At 37.4% G+C, this 25,657-nt stretch overlaps 1 protein-coding gene across 7 annotated transcripts in view; it reads right to left on the bottom strand.

Annotated features, from left to right (window-relative positions):
* The window catches only part of CACNA2D1 (calcium voltage-gated channel auxiliary subunit alpha2delta 1), a 359,292-nt gene that overhangs the window by 294,200 nt on the left and 39,435 nt on the right, over positions 1–25,657 (bottom strand). For all 7 annotated transcript variants that reach the window (XM_031591457.2, XM_090135242.1, XM_090135262.1 and 4 more), the window contains exon 2: positions 11,159–11,240. In XM_031591457.2, the coding sequence (XP_031447317.1) occupies positions 11,159–11,240 (82 nt within the window). The remainder of the gene's footprint in view (positions 1–11,158; positions 11,241–25,657) is intronic.

Here is a 25,657-nt window from a genome sequence, read left to right as displayed (position 1 = left end):
TTCTAACACAAGCCAGACAATTCTTTTCTGACAAGATGTTTCTTTTTCTTTGAATCAGAAGTGATCCATTGTGGAAGATACTGAAAAATGTTCCTTCTCAAGTTCTGTATGCACAAATAAATCAGACTGCATACTTTAGATGCCTCTTACTCTCTACTGTATATAATGTATAAATAAGATTACATCTGCTTCCTAGCAACCCACAGATACCTTCATGCTTGAAATTCATGGCAACAACACAAAGGAAAAAAAAAACACCCTGGTAATTTACTGTATCTTTTTCTTTTGCAGAATCACTTGCCTGATCACTGTCTGCTGTAAAGATCTGAGATGACAAGTGACAGGGCAGCTGACACTTTGAAAACCACACCGTATCATAGCAATGGTGTACACATTAGGAAAGAAATTACCACATGGAGTTCATTCGTCAGTAATACATTCAAGTTGAGCTAAATTAGGCAAGATTTTGGAAACACTTATGCCTCAGTTAGCATCTGAGACAGTGTAAGTATTGCCAGTGTCAACTGGCTCACTCAGGTGCCTACTCAAACGAAAGCAGATAATCGGGCATCCTTAACAGGATGGAATCATAGATGTTTCCAATAGTTGAAAATTAAGAACATAGACTAGAGGATTTTAAAATTAAGAAGTAATTTTTGTAATTACTATTTTGTATTTAACTCTTCATAAAATGTTGTAACATCATAATGCAATGGAAAGCACAGTAGTGATAGCGGCATAGCAAATTCCCAGGCTACAGCAAGTGAATGGATAAGCCCAAATGCAACAGTCATTGACAGAAAAACAAAAGAAAAAAACTGCTTACCTTTAGAAAACCTCAGCTAGGCAGGAATCTCCAACAAAATACCCTCACCCATTGTCAATTCTGAAATGAGGTGTGGGAAGGCTGCATCCCTTCTGGTCATTCAGGTGTAGTGCATGCACCTGAGCTTCCCTGGGTTGGCCCTGTCTTCCCTACAGGTGCTCAATCACTGGCTCAGGCTGCAACTTAGCATTTCTGCTGCAAACGTGAACCCAGTTTTGTACTTCTGCTGTTGTACCAATGCCAAAGATGGACTTACAAGTCAAAGAATCATAGAATCATAGAATCATAGAATCATAGAATGGCCTGGGTTGAAAAGGACACAAGGATCATCTAATTTCAACCCCCCTGCTATATGCAGGGTCGCCAACCACCAGACCAGGCTGCCCAGAGCCACAACCAGCCTGGCCTTGAATGCCTCCAGGGATGGGGCATCCACAGCCTCCTTGGGCAACCTGTTCCAGTGTGTTACCACCCTCTCTGTGGAAAAACTTCCTCCTAATATCTAACCTAAACCTCCCCTGTCTCAGTTTAAGACCATTCCCCCTTGTCCTATCACCCTTGTAAACAGCCATTCACCTTCCTGTTTATATGCTCTCTTCAAGCATTGGAAGGCCAAAATGAGGTCTCCCCGGAGCCTCCTCTTCTCCAAGCTAAACAGTCCCAGTTCCTTCAACCTTTACTCATAGGAGAGGTGCTCCAACACTCTGATCATCTTAGTGGCCCTCCTCTAGACCTTCTCCAGTGTTGTATTAGGCGCCCTCGTGGCTACGGGATGTGACACGACAGGACCCCCCCCTGCTCAGTGACTGGACAATGAATGCTTAAGGGGTGTAGACGAAGTAGAAGATGAATGTATTTAAACAGATGCCATGCGGTAATAAACGCCATTTTTCTGTTCACCACGTTGTTGTATACTGGCAGTTCTTGGTCCTGATTAGGGGAGCTGATCAGTTAAGCAAAGGGTGATACAGTGTGATCTTAATATGTGTGGCAACACTCCAAGAGTTCCATGTCCTTCCTGTACTGGAAAGTCCTCCCTTAGTTAAAAAAAATAAGATATAAGATTTTGTTTCTTAGTAATATCAATACAGTACTAAGTAACAAGACTACATCACTTGATGATTTCACAGCATTTTTTTTTTTTATTTCTTAGCTCAAACATTTAGCTGAGACTGGATAAGAACCCTAACATCTCAACATGTGCATTGAGGAAAAGATAAACTAAATCATTATTTCATGCAACAGGAAGAAATTGTTTCACCTTTCTTCTTTCCTGACATATCGTGAGGTGGTCCTTTATGTGATTTTTTAAACTCACTCATAGAAAATTCTGTACTACCTCAGCTGCTGTTAATGCTACTTAGCACTTATTCGCTCTCTTCCCAGAGTTATTTTCATTCATAGAGTATTAACAGTCTATTTTGGTATTTCACTAACCATAGAACTTGGAAACTGATTATCTACAAGGTTGCTCTTTTTTGTTTGTTTCCTTTTGTTTTCCTTTCAGGAAAATCTCTTCACTTAAACATCATCTGAACATGACCACCAAGTGGTACAAGAACAGGATGGTTTTTATTAGTGTTAAAGCCAATGGAAAATTGTAAATGAACCAAGAACGATGTTTTGATCAGAGATTATCCAGATCATCAACTAGTAATTAAAACTGTGGTAATAGTAGGCTATTCGTTCCCTTGAGTCTGAGCAAGCTTTGTTAATGCAGCCACCTATTGTTAACAACTTACAGCTGATTTTGCTTGCTGAAACTAAAAACTCAAAATGCCAGTTTATTGCTAAGGGAGCAGAGAGAAAGCAGCATCTGCAAATAATAAATGAGGCTCCCTGTGTTTTGACAACCTTTTAATTTCCATTTGGATTACAAAGAGAACTTGGAGATATGTCTTCAAATTTCATAGTCTGCATTTTTAAAAGTGATTTAATTTTACTGGCATCTTGACACTGGATAACAATGTGTGAGCTCAACAGAACTTAGTTTGGAGGACTCTATTTTTGAGGCCTACAGCTTTGGTATTTGGTTATGGAACATAGCAGTGGTATATTTAAAAAACGATATACTTTTAAAAATACTGTATTATAAAAATTCAGTTTCTGTACATGGTAATCTCTAACCAACCTAATCCATCTCATACATTATTCAAATTCTGGTAAATGAACTTCAACTTCTCAATGATTACATGAAATGCCTAGTCTTCACTGTAACTTGAACATTGGTATGAAGAAGTTGTTATCAGATTCTACTCTAAAAGTAATCCTAGGCTCATTTCCTCCCATCATATCCCGTTCAAACAACAAACTCTTGCACTTGTGTTGGGATGAGGCAAAGATGCAAATGTAAATGATGTACAGTAGCCAATTTATGCTGAAACACACACAGTGCATGTGTTTCAGAGCACAAGCCTCATATTAAGACCACTTAGACACTCCAACTTTCTGATAAACCATCCATTACACTGCACATCACTGAGGGCATAAAAAAATTTACTTCTTTGTTTTAAGATTTTCCTCCTTTTCCTCCTTAGAAAGTAAGAGAGTGAACATTAGTGGCAATTACTGCAAACTAATTGTCTTTCACATGTTATTATTAAAATCAAACCTAACTATCAAAAACATCAAGTTCCTACATTTTTCCTTTCTACTTTTCTCAATTGTAAAACTCTGAACTACTTCATCTTTAATGAAATATGAACATAGTATATTCTGGAATGTGGCCATATATCCCCTGGGTCCATCTGGTAGTTCACCAGAGAACCGCGTAAAGTACAAAACGCTTTTCCTTTGACTAAAGCATATTCAAGCTGAATCCAATCTGTTAAAAATAAATGGAAATTTTAATTCTCTGTATTAGCTTTTTTGTGTATAAATAATTCCAAATTTATATAAAGTGTTTGCTGATTCATCCCAATAACTTCATGAGTTTTAATAAAGAACAACATAAAGGAATTTTTATGCTGATCATAGAGAAAAACACTAGGAATGAAAATGTCTGTCAAACCACCTTTCAAAACAGGAATTTCAAACAACCTGTGATGATAGGAAGACACTTGCAAATACAAATTTCATATTAAGTTCAAGAAAGCTGTTGAGGCCTCTACTCACAGAAATCTCTATTTAGCTAATGAAGAGAACAAGGAAGGCTATTTATGACAGCTTCTCTAGATAAACTGTTAGTGGTGTATGACAACTTTTACTGAACATTTTTTTATATAACTTTTTAGTTAGTGGCATGCCTCTGTCTCTGGAGCTTCTAGAACAATATCTTAGCTGAAATCTGTAATGAGACCAACAGAAAATTACTACTAGGTTATAAATTCTTCTGGCAAAAGAAAGCTTTTCTGAATAGCCATACTCCAGGGTCAGCACAGATGAGAGACCAGCCTCTCTTACAAGTCACTCATTCCTATGGACTGATCCAAGGACCTGAAAATCTGAAAGCATGGACTAGGAATATGTTGCCAATCTGAGTTCTTCAGCAGACTTCCACCATCTGTGCATTAGGCTCACAGACCGCACACTGAGCAGTGGATGAAATGTGCTCATGCAGAACTGTGGCTGGGTGTTCAACAAGAAAAAGCTAATTATTCTGAAGCACCATTCAAGAGATTAAATGAATAAATAAATAAACAAATCTGACAGTCGCAGAACTGTGTGAATGGAATTCATTGCCACGTAACAAATACCCGTATGTAGCTCTGTTTTATTTTGGAGGATGGAACAGCATTTCTATCTCAGTATGAATATCATTTAAAGGCCAAGTCAGCCTATATGGGTTCACTCTACAGCTCCTGGGACTGTAATAATAGCAAGCTTTATGAACATCATGCATGGATTGTTTTTGCAGCAATGTACAAAAAAAAAAAAAAAAAAAAAATCAGATTCAGACTCTAGATTTCCTTGGAACAGCATCTCTAACTGCATTTTTTGTTCAATTATGCCATTGCATGAAAAGGTTACACTGTAAAGATGGCATTTCTTTGCCATAGCAGTCATAGTGAAACTCCTGTGCTTGTCACATCAAAGCTTTTAACAGACCCACATTTTTAATACAGTGTTTATGTAAAATAGGATTCTCTTCAATCAGTTTGGAACAGACAAGCTTGTACACTGCTGTAAGGCATATTCTCTACTCTGAGGTCTTCCTCTCTGTGTACCGTGAAGGATCCCTCCCTCTTCTGTCCTGTCCCTAGAGGTATTTTGGAGCTGGAAATCAGAAGCATACTTGTTGTAGTTTATTAGATTAAAATAGCTGTCAATTAGCTTAGTCATGGGCCTTTGCAGTGAAATGTCTATGTGAAAATGGAATTTGAGCATACTTCCATCAAAATGTGACTACTTTTTTAATTCTGTAGCTCAGTAGGCTCTTTACTTACTTTTTGAGCCTGTTGAGGTAACTGTTCATAGGTAAATAATACAATTTTGAACTCTGTGTGCAGTTTTTTTTTTCTTTTCGCTGCCTGTAGATAAATGAAGCTAGTGCAATCGAATATATGCTTCATATTTATTTTACTACATGGATTTTAAAATTATTTTAAACTGTTCTCTACACCTTCTTTTACTTTTTTTTCTCCTGAAAGTCTATTTGCTCTGTAGAGACTGCCTATCATTCACACCAGAACAGTTTCATAATGCCTGACAGCACAGAGAGTTCATGAGGAGGACAAAGTTACACAAACTCTTTAAAGTTGAAATGAGAATTACATGACTATTTTTTATTTAAAACCACAGTATTTATATCATTAAGGGGCATATACTAAGTTCTGTCTTTGTTTAAAGAAGCACATCTTGTTCCTTTTTAACAAAGATTTTCCAATATATCCCATCCTCCTGTTTCAAATGTCAGGTTGTTATATATACAAAACTTTCTTATGAACTTTCTCTTTGCTTCTCCAAGGAAAAAAAAAATCTCCTAAACCATAGAAAGTACCCAATTACTGGGCAACTACACTAGCTTTAAGATCAAGCCATGCCCTCTATTACTTGCTTGTGTGCATTATTTAAAAATGTTTGTTTTGTTTTGCTTTCCAAAATACTTTTTTACCAGATTTAATTGTAAATTCAATGTTAGGCATACTTGTTAACAAATGTAAATCAGTGTAATCCACTGAAGTCAGTGGTGTTCTGCCAGTTTTCAACAAGCTTATTGTTTTCGCATCTTGAATCCTGACTTCCTTCCTCGTAGAGCCCATCTTTACATTATTTTGGTTAGGATATTACATAGGTATTAAATCTGAGCCAGAATTCTCCCAGAACTTACTCTACCTCCTCATTAATGTCAAAACAAAACAAAACAAATAAACAAAAAGTATTCAAAAGTGTATGTAAGAACATTTTTTGAAGACTCTATGGAGACTATTTCCATATATTATAAGTAAAACTTGATCAACACAAGCAAGAACTACATTTTAAACACCAACAATCTTCCTGATCAAAAGCTCACATACTGAAGTCACTAGTATTTGTGTACATATCATCACTTACAATCTACCACAACAAATTCAGAGGTGGAATCATCTGCTGTTAAAGCTTCAGAGTTAAATGAAAATCTGAGCTCAGTTCTTGTTTGGATCTGGATTCTTTGCATGGCTACAATGATTTAGTGAGTAAAGGAGCATTACTAAATTAAGGCTTATGTCTCGACTCTCACCTGCTTCTCCATCTCCTACACATCCATTTTGTCTGTTCCTTCTACTCTAGCTATACTCATTGGTTTGTTTAAGACTATGAATAAGTGCAATCTCAATTCAGGACTTCTTTTTCACTGGAATCCAAGTTTTTTTGCAATTTTGCTTACTACAGGTATTGCTGTCACACTGCAAACAAGAGAGTGTGTGAAATATTCATTAGAATGAACATTTCAGAAATAGTCACTACTGAAGCAATTCAGTAAATAAATTCCCAAATACAAGCATGTTTAGCACCAGTTAATCCTGAGACATCTTCAGTAAGTTATGGAAACACCATAAAATAGGATGGAATTAACTGAAAAGGTCCTGAGTAAATGAAGAAATAATTCACATGAGCTGAGAATGTGGTGAGTATACTACTTTGAAAGTTGTCTATCTTCGTAGAAGATCCTATTGTATGACACAAACACAAACTTCACCTACATCAGTGGGACTTCTTTAACTCAGTCCAGGGAGTAAGCTATAAAACTGTTATGATACAAATCTGTTAAATATCCTTGCTATGACTTCATCACTTGGCCAAATCAAAACTAATTTTCCCTAGAGTAAGGAAAGATATTTCTCCTTCCTACATGCCTGACCAAAGAATAGCTTTCTACCCTTACACACACTGGTACAGCTGTACACAGAAAGTTGTGTCTACTCTTTTGTAGCAGAAGAATTGTGTTCCTTGCCTTTGTATCAGACATCCTGCTTTGCGGGAGGAGGGTAAACAAACAAATAAGCAAACAAGCAAACTTTTTTTAAATTTTCCAAAAACATGAAGACTATAGGCTTAGTCCAAAGAATTCTGGAGTTAGTAAAAATAATGAGCCAGAATCAAAGCTGAAAATTCAGCTTAACGGTTAAGCATATTTTAAGCTTGAGCAACTGAAGGCAAGTTCTGTGAATGGAAGTGACAGGCATGAAAGCACACTGTTTTTAATGTCTTGTAATCTCCATTTTGGTAAGACTGTGGTTCATTTCAGAGGAGAACTAACTAAACATTCATAGGCAGTGAGCAGAATAGAAATGATGTCATTCAAAAATGTGAAAGTGAGAATTGCCTGCAAAAAAGAGGGAGAGAGAACTGCATTCCCCCTCATAGAGAAGAGAGCTAATTAAAAACAACTTTTGGCTAGTGAAAGACATCACGCAATTTAGGTCAAACAAATGGCTTTGCCACAGAGGGACATTTTACACTGAAACATCCCCCTTTTGTGCTTTTAATCCTAAGAGTACACACAAATATTGACCACTGTATCAATATGATCTGAGATAATTTATGATTTTCTTGAACTATGCTACAAATTCTGTCTTTCAAAAAACAACTTACCTACAGTATTCAAAGATAATGTTGAATGTCACTATGGTGTAGTGTAAGTATAGCTAGTGATGTTACATATTTTTGTCCAGCAATTTTTATGAGAGGATTGATTTAGCAGCTCACACATTTGAAGAATTTTAAGTAAATAACACTTTCCCTAGGGGGGTAAGGGGGGGGGGAGGGGGGTAAGAGTCATAATGTAAATCTCTTGGTTTTTCATAATCTATTTTACTGTCCTTTATTTGCACAGAAATGCCAGGCAAAATGGTTAGGCCGTTAACTCATTGGCTCAAATTAGAAATCTTCTGTAAACTATTTATATTTGAAATATCTTATTGCCTCTTCACTGTTGGTTAAAGATTTAACATGTGTCTTTCAAAGATACACTTTTTACTCCTTATTGTTTATTGAATTTTAGTCTGAAAAACAACTACATCCCACTGCAGAGATTTATCACTTAAATTCAAAAGATCCAACATGCAGACGTATTGCAACCCAGATAGCATCATTCCCTACAGAATGTCATACTTCCTCTGCAGCTAGAATGCACACTTAATGTGGTCTCTCCAGAGATTTCTAAATCACTCCTGTGCTTCAACCAGTGGGAGAAAGAAGCGATGAAAACTGAATGAGGAATAAAGGATAAAAGATTGGTATAGAGAGATAGAAGGCAACAGACTAGAAATTGGTAGGCAAAGAATAAGGAGAGAAGAGACTCGAAAAGAGAGGAAAAGTAGTACTAGAACACAGGAGAAAACAACAAGTCTGAATCTGTGAACTAGTGATGGAGGGAAAGCTGAAAAAAATAGAGATGCAATAATAGTAATGGGCAGGCTGGCCAAACACACTTGGACAGAAAGTTTTGAAAATGTAAGGCAAAAAAGAGTCCAAAATGAAATGCTGAACTGGAAAAAGCTTAGGACAGAGATCCTAAAATTGGGATAAGAAGGCAATGTAAATGAGAAAGGCAGACAGGCTATGCAGAAAAAGAGAAAACTGAGACACAAACATGTACTGAGAAGACAAGGAAGATGACCCAACCAGCATAATAGGAATGGAATGGAAAGTCCAGTGGTGAGTCAGGTATATGAAGCTGAAGACGGGATAGTGAAGTGTATTAAGTATGTGTGGCAAGATTTTGGTAGTTTGGGGGCAGCAAGGGTAGCCTCTGTGAGCATAGTTTGTGCCACGAAAGATCAGAGCCAGATCCAACTGCTCCTAAAGGGACCCTCCACTGGGCAGAGATGAGCCACAACCAATGTTAGCTCTGCCTCATTGATAACACATTTAAGAAAGTAAAGAAAAATGTTGTGCAACAGCAGCTGGGAGAGAGGAGTGTGAAAAGAGGGAAATGGAACTGCAGGGCCCCAAGTCAGTGCAGGAGGGCAGGAGGTGCTCCAGGCAGGGAACGGTAGTTTCCTGCAGCCTACTAGAGGCCTATGATGGAGCAGGCTGTTCCCTCCAGTCCATAGGCACCACTTGGAGCAGATCTCCGCATGCAGCCATGGAGGAACTCACAGTGCAGCAGTGAATGTAGCTTGAAGGAGGCACAGCCCATGGAGATTACCCACAGGAGCAATTCCAGGCTGGAGCTGCAGTCCATAGAGAGAAGTCCGCAGTGGGGCAGGAGGGCTGGGGGAGTCCATGAGGAAAATGCTGGAGTGGTGCTTGAAGTGTGGGCTTCATGGTATGGCCCTATTTTGGAGCAGTGCTTGGGAAGCTGTGGCTCCACATGGGGTCATTTCAGGAAGCATGGCATCCCATGGGAAAGACCCCATGTTGGGTCTGGGACAGAGGGTGACCATGGAGGAATGGCAGAGATGAAGCATTATGGACTGACTGCAGCCCTCATTCTACATTCCTTTGCAGTGCTTGAGAGAAGAGGAAGAAAACGATGGACTATAGCAGTACAGGGGCAAGAGGTTGCTTTTAGTTTGCTTTTAGTTCTCAGTGATCTAGTCTGTTAGCAATAGGTAATAAATTATATTAACTTACATTATGCTGAGTCTGTTTTGCCTGTGACAGTAATTGGGTAATTGGTGAGTGTTCTCCCTGTTCATAGCTCAACGCACAAGGTCATTTATTTCCATCATTTTTCTCCCCTTGTCCTTTTGAGAAGGAGGAGTGATAAAGCAGCACAGTGAAGTTCACGTGAAACCACCACACGGGGAGAAAGACACAGCAAGCATGGAGGGGGTATGATGAACAAAAGAGATCTTAACAGAAACTCCTCACCACAAAGCTGAAGAGAGAGACATGATACACAAGCCTTGTTGTCCTTTGTCAGCAGATATGTGTGAAATCCACCTACAAAAACTCCCATTGGCATTCCATGCTAGAATAACTTTACCAGTTTGTCAAGAAAACTCAAGTGATAGACATTTCTGCGTTGTTGAGATCCTGTGCTGGAAACCCATGTATGTATCAGTCTGATGCCTTGTGATAGGATTTCAAGATACTGTTTTCAGTCAAGATTTTGTGGGTTTTTTTTTGTTGTTTCAAAGATTATAAACTGCATCTGAAGTATCTGTCTTAAATTTTGCTGCAATAGCAAGTACTCTCATATTATGAAAGGCCAGAACTAAAATAATCTCTGCAACCTTCATTAATGCTCCTCGTATACAAACACTGCCACAGCCTTTCCTTTGTCAGGAATAACAAGGATAAAGAAGGGGGAATATATGAACTTGTGGATGCATACTGGATAATGATATACACACACAGTTATCTACACAGCCTAATCCTGACAGATTCTGAATTGTGAATTCATTGTTCTGCCATCTCAGAATATGTTTTTAGACTCTATGAAAGAAATATAACAAAATAATATAAATTTTCAATGATGCAATAATTATGTTAATTCCTAAAACACACTTCAGATTAAATTCAAATGGCTGAATATAACTTCCATTCTCATCTGTGTTTATTATAACCAAAGGCTGCCTCAATGCAGTGAATATATGTAAAAAAAAAATGATTTCCTGTATTAATGCAGAACAGAATGTTCTTTTACTGTGAATGGTTACTTCCTGGATACCATATCTGACAAACATATAACAGCACTTGCTTCAGGTGGGAGCGTTGCAATAATGTTAAGCCCTACTTCTGCAAAGCTGATTGAATATTAGCAACGAGCAAGTGCTGCAACACAAAAAGAGTGAATTGGTGGATGTAAAAGTTATTCATTTCTCTCTCAGTAAGGACTGTAGAAGAGAAACATTGCAGAGTTTAACTTAAAATCTTTTTGCTGTGTTGGGATTAAAATTGTTGTAATGGCTAGAGAGTGCAATGAATGGTGTGCACTGTCAGGCACATTTTCCAACTCACCGCAGCAAGCTGTTCCACTCCACTCGCAGTTCGTGCCAATGTTATGAGGTCTTCTTGCATCTTATCTACCCATGATTTTATCCTACAGAAATAATAATAAAAAAAGAAATAAGAGAAGTTCAATCAATTCAATGCAAATATCTATGAAGATCACAAACACACACAAAAAAAGCTAGCAGATGAATTTTCAGGTGACAGACTGACACTAAATTCCACCTGATACAGCTGTGAATCTGCTTCAGATACGATCTCTATTTTTCTTTTCTCCCCCTCTTAGCAAGACCTTACCTTTTCAGTAGTCTAACATGTGAAGAAGTTGTATGCAATTATATATAACAAGAAAAGGGCAAAGAGGCAGAATACGTTGATATTATTGCATAAAAATGTATTCCCTAGGACAACCTGGCTTGCAGCTCACTCACGGAAAGATCTTTCTGGATGGTTTTGAGGTCCCTCTCCTAACAAAGAGCACAAGCAAAGAGAAACAGCAACAGCTGGCTGACAAACAAGAGTAAATCTTCTGGCCTGAAGCTTCTCTCTGGATGCTCCACAGAAGCAGCAGGATGGGCTGCAGCCAGCGTAGGTGGCATGAGTTGTTCTGGCAAGGGGAACCTACTCCTGGCTGCTTCTCTTGCTGTGCCCGTTTCACTCCCTAAGCCCAGTAAATCTGCCTCTTTGTGGAAGCGTTGGATCCAATACAGTTTTCATGTTCATATGCCCTGTCAGGTTTTGCAGCAGGAAAAGAGCCATGGCACAAGTTTATTTCAGTGAGACCTATGCTTATTCCAGTGACAGAAGAAGGTGGACTAGGCTGCCTAGTGAGAAAAACTGGTCACCAACTCATCTATTGTATCATCCCTGTCATTATTATAGCTCTGTGCTCTGAAACCTTGAAGAGATATTTATCCTAGCCATTTCCTAGCCTTATTGTGATACGTGGGGAATGACAGCTAAGATTATGAAAGTAGGAAAGAGATGAAAAAGTTAGACTCCATTTTTGCTTCAATATGGAAAATTTGTAAAAGTAAGAAAGAATATGGAGGTTTTAGCTGCTTCCTTCTACCATCGATACATTTTGCATTAAACAACAGTCCTTATCTTAAAAGCGTACAGACACTATCATGGACCTGTGACTTCAAAATTTTATTAAGGGATACTTCTTCATGCTACAGAAGAAAGACATCAGTCATCCAAATGTCCAGTTTGATTGGATGATTGGATAGAAGGAGAAAGGTTTTGGTTTTTTTTCAGTAAGTGTAGTAAAACTCTGGAGCTGGTAGCCCAGAGAGGTGGTAGACCCTGTTCTTGGAGACATGCAAACCCAGGCTGGACCAGGCTCTTTGTACCTTGATCTAGCTGCACATGTTCCTATTCACTACAGGAGGCTGGACTAGACTGCCTTTAAGGGTCTCTTCCAACTCAAAAGATTATATGATTCTATGAAAAGAAGATTTGGGACTGATTTCTAATGTGAAGCAGCCTGAAATAATGTCTGCACAGCTAGAACAGGAACTACATAGACAGAAAGGCATGAGTTTGACAAAGTGCCAGATTTATGACAAATCCCTCTTCCCAGTCAGTATTAGGTGGCTTCCTAATCAATGTACAGTCTTTCTTAAATTGTATTTTGACAGACCACAAGCAGAATGCTCTGACAAAGTAAACAACCACTTTTTGAAGTTTTAGTTCAAAGCATTTTCAAGGCCTTTACACAAAAAGTCTGTAGCAGAAACTGAACTCTGATTTCATGCAATTCAGAAGAGAGCCTTACATATATGACTCAGCATTCTTCACAAAAAATGCTTAAGTAACTGGCAAATTGTTACCATGGTTTCTCATTAACCATGGCTTCCACCTGTGACACTGCTGATTTCATCTTCTATCTCCAGCTACTCTCTTGGATTGTTAGGTACTCTCATCTGCTGTGTTGTATCTTTTATTTTCTATTGTGCTTTATCTTTTATTTTTCCCTTCAAAATCTTGGAAAAATATCAGTGATTTTACTCTGTCTCCAATGCACTTCCATTATTTTCCCACTGGATTCATAACTGATTTAAGAACGTTACAACTGAAGTTATTTCACTAGTCTTGTTCATCACAGAAAATTGTTCTAGTTTCTATAGGTTAGAAACTTTTCAAAGGACTGTCTGTCCTTTAAAATCTTCTCAGACATTTTCATTATCAGTGTTATAACAGAAAACACTCCAAAAGGTTTTTTGCTAGTTATAGCCATTAATGATAATATCATTTATTCACAGCTCATAGTGTGAGGATTTAATACTTTTGCTGACTGTGTACAGAGCAGAAGAGCTACACAGCGATTTATATCTCCCTGTTCAAGCTATTGAACATTACTTCATCCCTTAGACTGCCATCATAACCCTTCATATTAACATAATGTTTGATATACCCAATACTTGCAAACACAAACACATTATCTTCTTGTTTTTAATGGTTAATTCCATAGACCCGGGAAGTATTAGAGTGGCACTCCACATTTACAAATGCTGACAAAAACCACCCATCACAAAGCCAACAACTTGCCTTTCTGCTCCCTTAGTCAAAACTGGATTAGTTGCTTAAGCCCTGTAATTTTCAACTTGAATTTAGTGTGATTGTGTTTCAGACAAGTACTCAACTAGAGCCGTTGGTCCTGCAAATGGTGAAGACTGATTTCTAGCACAGAATGTCAAGATAAAATGCCTGTATTTTATTTTTTTTATTGACACTCCTCTTCATTTGAAAACATAAAGGTTAAGGAACATGATAGGAAAATGTTCATGTATGAACCCACCCTCAGGGTTATTGTGTGCTAGTGGAGCTTCAATGACAATAATGAGAAATCTTAGAACAAAAGCTACCCTACATACAACTAACAGACATAGCAACATCTCATAAGTGGAGTAAGAATTTTCTCCTACCTACCTTTTATGCTAAACTTTAGACTGTTTTCCCATTCTTTTGTGCATGTATGCTTCAACACTTAGTCTATTTGCTACCTCTCTCCAAACCAGATAACAAGAATACCCCATCAGGTTAATGTTGATGCTTTTCTGTGAAGGTTCAGCAAAGGTTAATAGGTGCAATGTGTCAGTAGAGACACGATCGGTATTTATTTTTGTCCTTGACTGTATCACCACGAGTACTCTTACTGCTTTATCTCTCTGCTCATTCACATATATCTCTGTATCTCTAACAAGGCAACATGGAAATGATGCATATTTGGATTTAGGATCTGATTGATTCCATCTTTATGCTAGTACTCCTAAATTTTACTTTCCATGCTTTTATTTCCAGATCAGGTATAAAATAAATTAATGTATCTGTGGAACAGTATGAACTCATAAGCATAAGAGTGAACAAAAGAAAAAAATTGCATATATCTACTGCTTTGATTTTTTTTTTTTCTGTTTCAGAGAATGAGATATATAAAAAGTGAAAAAGTGAAACCCACTAGCCAAAAGCATTTTCAAAACCATAAAATAAATAATTGAACACAGTGATCCAAAAAGATTCTCAGTGTTATTTCTAAGAAGGTTGGATAGAAAAAAGTCAGAGAGGATTGATTTTTAAATTGACTATTTCCATTTCCCATTGCTATGGTTTTTAAAGGGTATTTTCTTCTTTGTCCCTGAAAGGAAACTGGAATGGTGAGAAAACATATTAATTAGTTAACCTTGAAGTACTGCATGAAGTCACTCTTAAAATCATGAACTGCTTATTATTGCTTATTGTTTCTATTATTCACATACAAAATAGAGAACACTTTCCTCTTTAAATGGCAAAAATATGCTTTATTTTAAGTAAATACTTCTTATGTCTCCTCTAAACTTTCAGCCTCCACATAGTTAGCCCAGGATTCATATTGCTTATACAATGGTTGCCTAGGCTGGTGTTTGATTTCTCCTTTTTCTTTAACTTGTTTTTCTTTTGAACAAGGTTCTTGTGCTACAGACAGTGGAAAAAGGCATCTCCAGAGCCACTCCTTTACTTCTACTGGAGCCCTAGACATCTTGACTTCTTGGTCAAGGATCCCCAATAGAACTAGGCTACATGCTCAGCTTTTATGCAGGTTATGTCAGATAGTATTAGGTTTGATGGAATAGGAAGAAGTCCACCTGCATTATAATTTAATGTCAAATTCCCTCCCCTTCTGTAATCAAAACCTAATTAAGAGTGGTTCTTCTAATCTTGACTATACATTTACCTCAAAAGACTTTTTTTTTTTTTTTTTTGTCATGTATACATCTTTCCCTAATGTACTTTCTCTAGCACAAATTTTCTTTTTCTCACTCAGTTTGGACAGTAGCTAGTACAACAGGATACAACATAACAAAGGTTAATAATTTAGAACGTTTTTTTTTCTATCTCACTGTCAGAGACACAAATAATAAAATGACATTCTAAAATTCTGAAGAAGCTTTGTATATTTACTCTACCTTCCAACAAGAATTTAAGTAAAATCATTAGTATTACTTTAAGGTCTAACATCTTTATTGCTGTGTCTCACTTCTCCCATCTTGGCACCAGACAAAAGTCTCTTTGTAGCATACATTGTAGATATTTCATGTTTCTCCTAGACTGCTTTTCTGAACTACAAACAATTACAACCCAAAACATAATTTAAAGGCAACTTTTGTTGTTGTTGTTGTTGTTATTAATAAGGGATCATATTATCTCATAGCATTTTCTTAAAACATGTGTCCCTTAAAAAAAATGAAAGAGCCTCTGGGCACTGAAACGCTTGTCTGGTACTGCTTTGAAGTGAAGCCTGCAGTGCAATATCTGCCTGACAGCTGCTCCTGGTCAGAGTTTATTTAACAATTGGAAAGCTGTCACAGCAAACATGAAGTCCCATGACTTAAAGAAGCAGCAGTCATTTTTCTGCAAAGGGGAACAACAGAAAGCCTGTACAAAAGGTTAGGTTGTTTCTATCGCTATTAGCTTGGCACAAATGTTGCAATGGATGTTCCACTGAAAAGTGATTATATTTTCCAGAACAATTGATTTCAACCCAACTCTCCCACACATGGGTTTTCCTTATATCAGGCAATGACTGGACAAAAGAAGCACCCACACGCCTTTCCACAGAAACTTCCAACTGATGTGACTGACTGAGGGGACTATCTGATTAAAGGCAGACAGATGTGGGTCATTTAATGGGGAATTAGAAGGTACAACCCTTCTGCTGTCACCCAGGCTGATGAGATTGATCAGGAAAGAGCTAGAACACTACAGAGCCATCCATCCACATTACAGTATTATGCGACCTAGCTTAACAGATATTTTGATGGCACAGAAATCTTTTCTTCCTCTCTCTCTCTCTTTTTTTTTTTTTTTTGTTTTTTGTTTTTTTGTTTTGTTTTGTTTTCCAATTAGGACAATTATATTTTCTAGCCAGAGGATTTTTACAGGTACCTCCAACTCATGCTCCAAGTAGAACTGAATATAACAGATGCCAAGCTAAGAAACATTCAACTTCATTAAAAATCTATTTTTATGGTAAACCTATATACCAAGCTTGCAGAACAGAGCATTGCTTAGCTACAACAGTACAAGAAACTGAGAGAGCTGCATGTAGAACTGCTGTGTTACATCCTTTTCCCCTTTAAAACTGATGCAATTATTTTCTGCTGAGTTCAAGGAAAGTAGATTAATGTAATTGCATACCACAGCTCTGTAGACCACTCACACTAATTTAAGGTACATTAACTAACTTATGCATGGATACCCTCTTATCATCTGAAGAGGCAGTTGTGGATCTTAACTCTGCCAATTTAAGTCACATGTTCTGTTGTAGGTTCACATCCATCAGTTATGATTATGTTTACTCAAGTTTCTAAATAAATCTTGCATACAAAAATAACAGTAATTACAAATAATGAAACATCTAAGTAGCAAGAGGGAGATTTTGTTTTTACAAAATGGGTCGATATTTCTTACTTTTATATATTTTATTATAAACTGCATACACCATTGTTCCTAATGCAGTGGAATAACAGTGCCTGAGAAATGAAGATTAATGAGATTAGAAGCAGCGAGAGAGCAAGCCCTGCTATATTTTCGCAAGCAAGCTCACACTTGATTTTTTTTGCTTAGAAAATCCTTTACTTTCAGAATCAGAAGTTTTTTAGAAGATTCAGGTGCAGTGAAGGAGGGGGGGAAGTCTATGAACTTATTATCATAGAAGCAACATTCTCAACAATTCTTTGGCACTCTTTGACAACCCTAAAGGGCAAACACAAACTATTACTGCAATTGATAGAAGATGTGAAAGAAGGAACATACACCATGATGAAATTACTAACCTTCCATATAGAAGTTGTCCATGTTGCTGCATTTATACCTCCTACTGCAAATCTACTGAATTTTAATATCACCATATATTTTGAGGACCTATTAAGCTGGCAGTACAGGATTTCAGATATGTGGGTGGAAGCGTAGATTTATAGATAACCAGACCTTGTGAAGAGTAATAAAGGCAGGTTTTGTGAAATACTGAACAAATTGTCATAGTGTGTTAAAATCTCATTGATTTTAAATGAAGGAAAGTAGAAATTGGATATGCAAAGATCACTGAAATCCCACACTTATCAGATTAAGCTCTTGATAAAGTGACAGCTCTTGAATCCCTACTGAATAGTCAGAAATAAATAAAAGAGGGTTATATAATTTATATGAGATATAAAAGCAAATTAAGACAAAGTTGTCATTATAAGAAAATGTGAATCTTCCAAATCCAATTAGATCCACAGAGTAGAAGATATTTAAATCCACCATTCATACACTCAACTCTACAGCTGTAAACCCATCCACTTGTGTACAGTCATTCAATAGTCCTCTTTCTACGACCTGGAAATTTGTTAACAGAATCCATGATAGTACTATATCATAGAAGTATGACATAAATATTATATAGTATATAACAACTTCCAAGAACATTAAGAATTTACAAATTTAAGTGAAAAGATTCCAATTTATTCCAGTATGATGGCATATATATCTTTAACATCTTTATTAATGACATCGATGAGGGAATGGAGTGCACCCTCAGCAAGTTTGCTGATGACACCAAGCTGAGTGGTGCAGTCGATACGGTGGAGGGAATGGAGGCCATTCAGAGGGACCTTGACAGGCTGGAAAGCTGGGCTCGGGTGAACCTAATGAGGTTCAATAAGGCAAAGTGCAAGGTTTTGCACTTGGGCCGGAAGAACCCCAGGCACCTGTACAGGCTGGGGGGAGTTGTCCTTGAGAGCAGCTCGGCAGAGAAAGACCTAGGGGTCCTGATAGATGAGAAACTTAACATGAGCCAGCAGTGCGCTCTGGCAGCCCGGAAAGCAAATGGGATCCTGGGCTCCATCAGGAGAGGGGTGGTCAGCAGGGATAGGGAGGTGATTGTCCCTCTCTACTCTGCTCTTGTGAGGCCCCATCTGGAGTACTGTGTTCAGGTGTGGAGCCCTCAGTACAAAAAAGACATGGAGATTTTGGAAAGGGTCCAGAGGAGGGCCACGAAGATGATCAGGGGGCTGGAGCACCTCCCCTATGAGGACAGGCTGAGGGAGTTGGGTTTGTTCAGCCTGGAGAAGAGAAGGTTGCGGGGCGACCTCATTGCAGCCTTTCAATATCTGAAGGGAACTTACTCCCAGGAGGGGAGTAAACTCTTCATAAGGGCTGATAATAGCAGGACACGGGGAAATGGTTTTAAGTTAAAAGAGGGAAGATTTAGGTTGGATGTTAGGGGGAAGTTTTTTACTAGGAGGGTGGTTAGGTCCTGGAACAGGCTGCCCAGGGATGTTGTGGATGCCCCGTCCTTGGAGGTGTTCAAGACCAGGTTGGACGAGGCTCTGGGCAACCTGATCTAGTAAAGGTGTATGTTCGGTGGCCCTGCTAGGCAGGGGGGTTGGAACTACATGATCCTTGAGGTCCCCTCCAACCCAGGTCATTCTGTGATTCTGTGATTCTGTGATATATATCCACCATACACTATATGCTGAAAATATGTCACAAAATGTTGTATAAATGTTTGGAAAAACTTTTCTGTAATAAAAACAAAGAAAGGATTAATGAAGTCATGACATTTAACTATTAAGCTGAGTGGGAAAGGTAGGAAATCTATGCTTTGTTTTTATGTACAAATGAATGCACAAAATTCATCATCTATTCTATAGACAAAAATACTTCCTTCATTGGCAAGAGGAAAACATAGTGCTTTGTTCCTTTGCCCTCTTTGACAGTCTCATCTTCCCAAATGTGACAATCTTCCTTCTCATATACCTCTGCAACACAGATAAATGGGGAACCCAATGAAAATCTATTTACAGCTCCCCTGAGTTATCCAGTAGCTCAGGAGATTTTTTTCCACCCCTGACTCTTAGGACAATGCTCATGAAGGCAGAACTCATGTCTCAGTGACAGCCTTTGTCCTAAGCAGTAGTTTTCTTCTTCATGTTGAGTTCCAGTGGCTGGTTCAAGGATGGAAATGGGTGGCACTGTGAGTGCCAAGAAAAGCAGAACTCCTTCCCACTTTAATAAGCAGGTTGTAGAGACTCCAAAGCATCCAGATGTTAAATGGGGATAAGAAAGTAATTCCTTAAATAAAGTGTTCATTTTAAAAAGCCAGACTGGGGCACGGTCATATTATTTTATAAGCTGGCTCAGTCTAAACCAAGTGTCTGACAGGTGTTTAGCCACACATGTTCATAATTATAGCTTCTGCTCCATAAATATTTCTCTTCACTTTGCCAAAAGTGTTCTTTTGGAGTCCAGCGCTTCCTAGCAAATAACATGAAAAATATCCTCTAACAGAAATTACTGTTGCACAAAATAGCATTTAATAATTTAAACACGATCTTTAATGTTAAGCCTGACAATATAATCGGCTGCAAAATTACTACAAGCTGTAAAATAAGTCCTTAAAAATGATTATGTTTTAATTATCAACAATTACAGTGCTAAAACAATTTAACAGGAAAGACATAAATTTATGGCTCAAATGACTATCAGTAGCCCTCAGATGTTTTTCAATAAAGGCTTTTACGATAGATATACATCTACTACCACTTATTGCTTAGTGTTCAAAAAACAACCAGACAAAATCTAGTTAGCATTTCTGCAGTTGAGAAACAGACATTGAAAACAAAGAATATGTAATTTGTTTCTGAAGTCTACTAGATGAAATGCAATCATTTGGTTTTAAATTCCACTGGTCTAATGTATGACCTAGCCCTATAGATCACCTGGAGTTATCACCTCTATCAAATGAGCCGCTACAGGTGAGAGATATACATGTCTTTGCCATCACTGGACTCCTCACAAAATAACACCTAACATGCCTCTCATCCCTCTGCTTCAGCTCTGATAACTAATATTTAAAAAGCATACAGTGCAGCCCAGACTAATTCAGTAATCTAATTAAAACACAGATAATCCAAAAAGGAGACCAAAAGTGAATTTCACATATACTAATACAGGTGTTATAGTATTGTATCTACGGAACCTGAATTAGAACCTGCTTCCTGTGCAAAGTAATACATGAATACTGGTAAAATGCCTGTAACTAGAGAATTTAAAAAGCGTGTCTTGAAAATTATGATTGAAAAATAAATCTCATAGTAATGGCTCTTTCAAAAGTGCTAAGTGTACAATTTCGCAGGCAAAAAAGTGATTTTATCAGTCACATTTAACATATCACAGTCATATTTTAGTCACATACAATTTCTATTAAAATCATTTTTTTTTCCCCCCCAACTAATAAGCATTACATTTTAGCCTCAGGAAAAAAAAGGAGTATCATTAAATTTAACTATGGCAGATTGGATACCAGTAAAGAAGAGATTAAAGGAAAAAAAAAGAAATAGATTCATACAAATCATGAACATACCCAGGAACAAATGCCTGCATCTACACAAACGTGCACCAACTGCATCTCAATGAGAATTTCAACTGATCCACTTCATTTGGGTCACTATCCCAGCAATACCTTACTGTCATGCACTGCGAGTGCAGAAGCTGGACTTCCAGTCCATATGTGAATAAATATGTAGAACATTTCTCTCCTTAAAACACGTGATTAGTTTAATCAACTGTGGTAAGAAATTCACCTTCTTTCACAATATAAATGAAGAAATCATACTATCTAGGTATAACTGCATGCAAATAGAGACAATGTGATGTTTATGCAGTATAGCAGCATAATACTGCTGTACTGTGAGATGATTGAATGCATCCCAATGAATCCAAAGCCTGCCTCAAATTGACAAAGAGCTACAGGATCAGCAGACCTTAGACTGAAAGAAACATACTGAAGTAATATAAAATATACAATAATTTGATTAAAAAAAAAAAAAAAAAAAAACCATAAGCTTTTCTTTTTAAGCTTATGTGTTTGTATACGCATTAAGTTGCTATTATTTAGGTTATTCAGCATTGAATGTATATACGTAAGAGAGATGTTAGCATAAGCGTTCACAGAAGTGGCCAAATGTCTATCTCATTTTGTCTCCAGCCATATGTTGGAAAAGTAAACAATAAAACTTCCCTTGAGTTCAGCTGCACAGAAATGAGTTCTTAAAACCGAATCTCACTGCCTTTTGGGGAGCTGATGTGTAAATCAGGACCATATTAAAAATCAGATGAATTTTTGGGGAAGGGTGGGAACAGGAGTTTAACTGCCCTGTGCCAGGGGCTTTGTGAGAGTGAGGTACATCTCAGGTAGTGCCAGTCATAAAAGTTAAGCACCCAGCTGAACTGGGACTCTGCCTGGAGGTCCTGCACAGCATGTCTGACTTTTCTGGTTTTGCCACTTGTTTAAATGCAAAAGTTAAATATAAAAACAGGAATTCATAAAGGTCAAGCAGGTGTGTATGTACTCTGGAAGACAGGACTTGATGGCATAGGGATAATCTTTCTAATGACTCTGTATGAAATGTTTATTAAAAAATATGGTTTTATACTGTTCATTTAATATGAAATTATTTAAAAAAAAAAATATTCCTCAATAACTTAAGTACTGAAAAAGCAACAAACATTGGCAACAAAATCTAGGTTTTGTATTACACAGCTACAAGCTGTTCACTACCAAGCTCCAAATTGTATGGCCCTTTTTAAAATGCAGCTTTCAGTGATGCTGATTCCTCTTCTTTAATAATGACAAGGATTCATAAATAAAACATCCATTATATTAAATAGCAGAATACCACCTTCTGATATAATAGTGTAGTCTAAGACAAAAAGCCCTAACTATACTTCATCAATGTAATGCTACCTTTCTTATAATTAATGAAGTTTTTTTTTCAAATTTATATACAAACTAAGAAATCTTTGGTGCACAGTGTACTCCAAAGAAAGCTGCACATCCAAGTTAATCAGCTGTTTCATTTGCAAATATATTCTTCTTTTCAAAGCCTGACTTCCAATGTGCAAAGCTGTCACCTCCTTAACATACCACTACTGTGGCACTTATAGTAACAGCATTTACAGGAATAAACACATATTGTTATGGAAAGATCTAAATGGACTTCATCTTCTAAAAAAAGACAAACAAAAAGTAAAATATCATCACAAAAGATGCAAAAGAGAGAAAGCAGATATTATCATACAAGTAAAGGGCTGTGGCACAGAATATTAAGTTTCCACAGAAATTAGCATCAAAATTAGCAATAGCCATGTAGTCTTTAAATTCTTTCCATTTCACAAAGTCATTCTGAATTACACTGAGTATTTGCTAAAGGCACAGCTGGCATGTTATGATTCCTGGACTGCAAATGCATATTAATAGATATTAGAAAAGGATAATAATGTATGAGAAAAAAAAGAAATCAGTGCATTCTTTTCCTTCTATTCAAGGGGTTATCAATCTGTTCTCTGACACACTGCAGTCTTCTGTCCTGAAAACTGTTTTGATAACTGCCCATTGTAATATGAAGTCTAAATGCATAAACTCTTTCTACATTAGCAAGCCCAGGGGAGGTTTGATCACAGGACTAGGGCATCATCTGCACAAACTGGTGTGGGTGGACTTTAGCTATATTAAAATCATGACTAAGTTTCCCCTGGGTGTTGGATATCAGAAGCGCTGGCATACTGTAAACTACCAAAAACAAAAAACAAACAACAACAACAACAAAAAATAAATGCAATTACCCTGTAAAGAACCAGCAGCACACAAAACCATATTTCAGTTCTTCACATTACAAAATTAACCTTTTCAATGTTAGGCTTCATAAGCCAGTTCAGTCACACATAACCATACAGATCTTATATTTTTGTTGTAATCCTCCAATAGTGATAGATTGTACTTTTCTTAAATCTGCAGAAGCTGGAGATTGAAAGATAATCCTAAATGGCATTACTGGAGTGTTATGAAAGTCTAAGCTTTATTCCTTAAAAGAAAAATAACTCTTACAGATAGCTCACAAATAACTCATACAAACCTTAGAAACGTAAGAGTACATGCTCCTGATGTTTGGGCTTCACTTTTGAAAGCCTCGTTGAAGAGACTGCACGTGTCTGATTCAAAAAGCTCAGGCACAGAAATGGTTTCCAACTGCGTGCACAGGCTGAAAGGGCTGTAAGGGTCAGTTCACAGCAAAGCTGAACAAAAATGACATCAAATGTAATTCAGCTTTAAAACAATGCCTTCTCAAAGAGGCTTTGCTCTCCTTTCTCAGGCTGGGGTAAATGCTCTAAGGTCAGGGGGGCACAATGCTTGTCAGTGTATTCAGTGCATATTAGAGAGATAGGCTATTAAGGAAGAGTGTTTGACATTTACTCAGAAGCCAACCCTCCCCTCTTTCACTTGTCCTCTTCCCCAATTTCAACACATTCCCTAATTAAGCATCAATACAACACAATATAATTGAACAGATGTAGTAGTCATTACCAGGAATTACCCATTCTCCTATCAAATCAGAGTGTACAGAAAGGGCTGTGTTTGAAATGGGTGAACTTAATTGCCCGAAGGTCCCCAGGAGGGATGTACAAATAGATCAAGACATCACACACGCGCAACTGATCTCGGCTCTGACACAAGCTTTTTGTCACTCTCTCATCCATCTTTGCTTACTAGGGTTAACGGTGGCTGGAATCGACACCGGACAATTTAGTAAATAAGAGCATTGGATGTGTTTCAAATGAAGCATACCAGAACTCAAGCTTCAGTGACGTTTTGATTAAAGGCCCATAGGTAGCAAAGGCTTTTTATGAAGCAGCTGCTTAAAAGACAATCTATTTGAGTAAAAACAGAGCAGAGTAGCTGGAATCCCTTGGCAATTTAGTGTGGAACATTTGTTTGCTTCACAATGATCTGATTCACAATCATTGCACTTGCATGGTTGGTTGATTAAATCAGTATCTCTAGCAGTCATTACTGTGAGCAAAGAAGAAAGAGCAAATTGCTAAAGTAACGCTTCTTTGTGTTATGCAAAACAGATAAATCACAACAGTGCATTCCATTTCCTTCTCCAGCACCTCTTTCTCTGTTTCCATTTCCAATCATAAAGTACTGTGTTTTTAAGTTCCTTACTCATAAACAGTATTTAATTAAGAAAAGTATTAATACAGACCAATAGTGGAAGGGAACATGCTACCATCAATTTAACATGCAATAGCAGATTCACTGATAGTGATCTAGGAAAGGATTGATTTCCTTAATTAATTAATTAATTAATGACTATTCAAATAAAAGCAACAATGGCAATTTGAATCTTGCAAACAAAAACAGCTTCTCTGTACCTCAGGCTACCTCCTTAAGAGCTGCTGTGATCTACACCTGATGCAGCCTGGGCTGGCAGAGGTGACTAACAACATTTACAAGGCACAGGTATGACACATTCAGGCAACAGAGAGGAGGAAAATAAAAAAAAGTCTGGCAAGCAGGAAAACTGTCAACTTGGAAGATTATGCTGCATTTATTTAGGCCTGGATAAGTGCTGGTAGTAGAAAAGACTAATAGCTAGCAGGGAAAGTGGGAATGAAGGAACTGGTCTTGCAGTGAAAGAGTTCAACCCTTCAAAAAAACATAATTATTTGTTTTAGACAAATATCCATGAATGAGACTGTTTCAACTCTAAAAATTAATAATTTATAAAATGTTACCCAAAGCAGTTTCCAGATTGCTCAGTGAAAATGCTGTCAATATCACTGGAGGAAGATGGAAGAGACTTTTAATGGGAGCAGTTTCTGCATTTCTCTTCATTGTCACGACCGTAATACAGTTTCAGTGTGACTGAAGATTCCAAGGTTACATTTAATGCTTTGACATCTCCGAATATGTATCATCCCCATATAAAAGGGAAGTAAAAAACTGTAGTATAACTGAATTCTCATGTTTACCATAAAAAAAGGCTCTGAATATAGTAGTCATACCTTTGCCAGACGCTCATTTAGTGTTACTACAATCTGTACAATTCTCTTTGTAAGCATAATTTTCTTAATTTTCTCTTATTTTGTCAGCACCCAAGTGTGTTAAAACACTACAGAAAAAGCTCTATGCTGAGATAG

The sequence above is a fragment of the Phasianus colchicus genome, chromosome 1 (genome assembly GCF_987193195.1).
Source record: "Phasianus colchicus chromosome 1, bPhaCol1.hap1.1, whole genome shotgun sequence".
Classification (NCBI taxonomy): domain Eukaryota; kingdom Metazoa; phylum Chordata; class Aves; order Galliformes; family Phasianidae; genus Phasianus; species Phasianus colchicus.
Note: the sequence above shows the minus strand (reverse complement) of the source record. Positions and strands in the feature narration are given on the sequence as shown.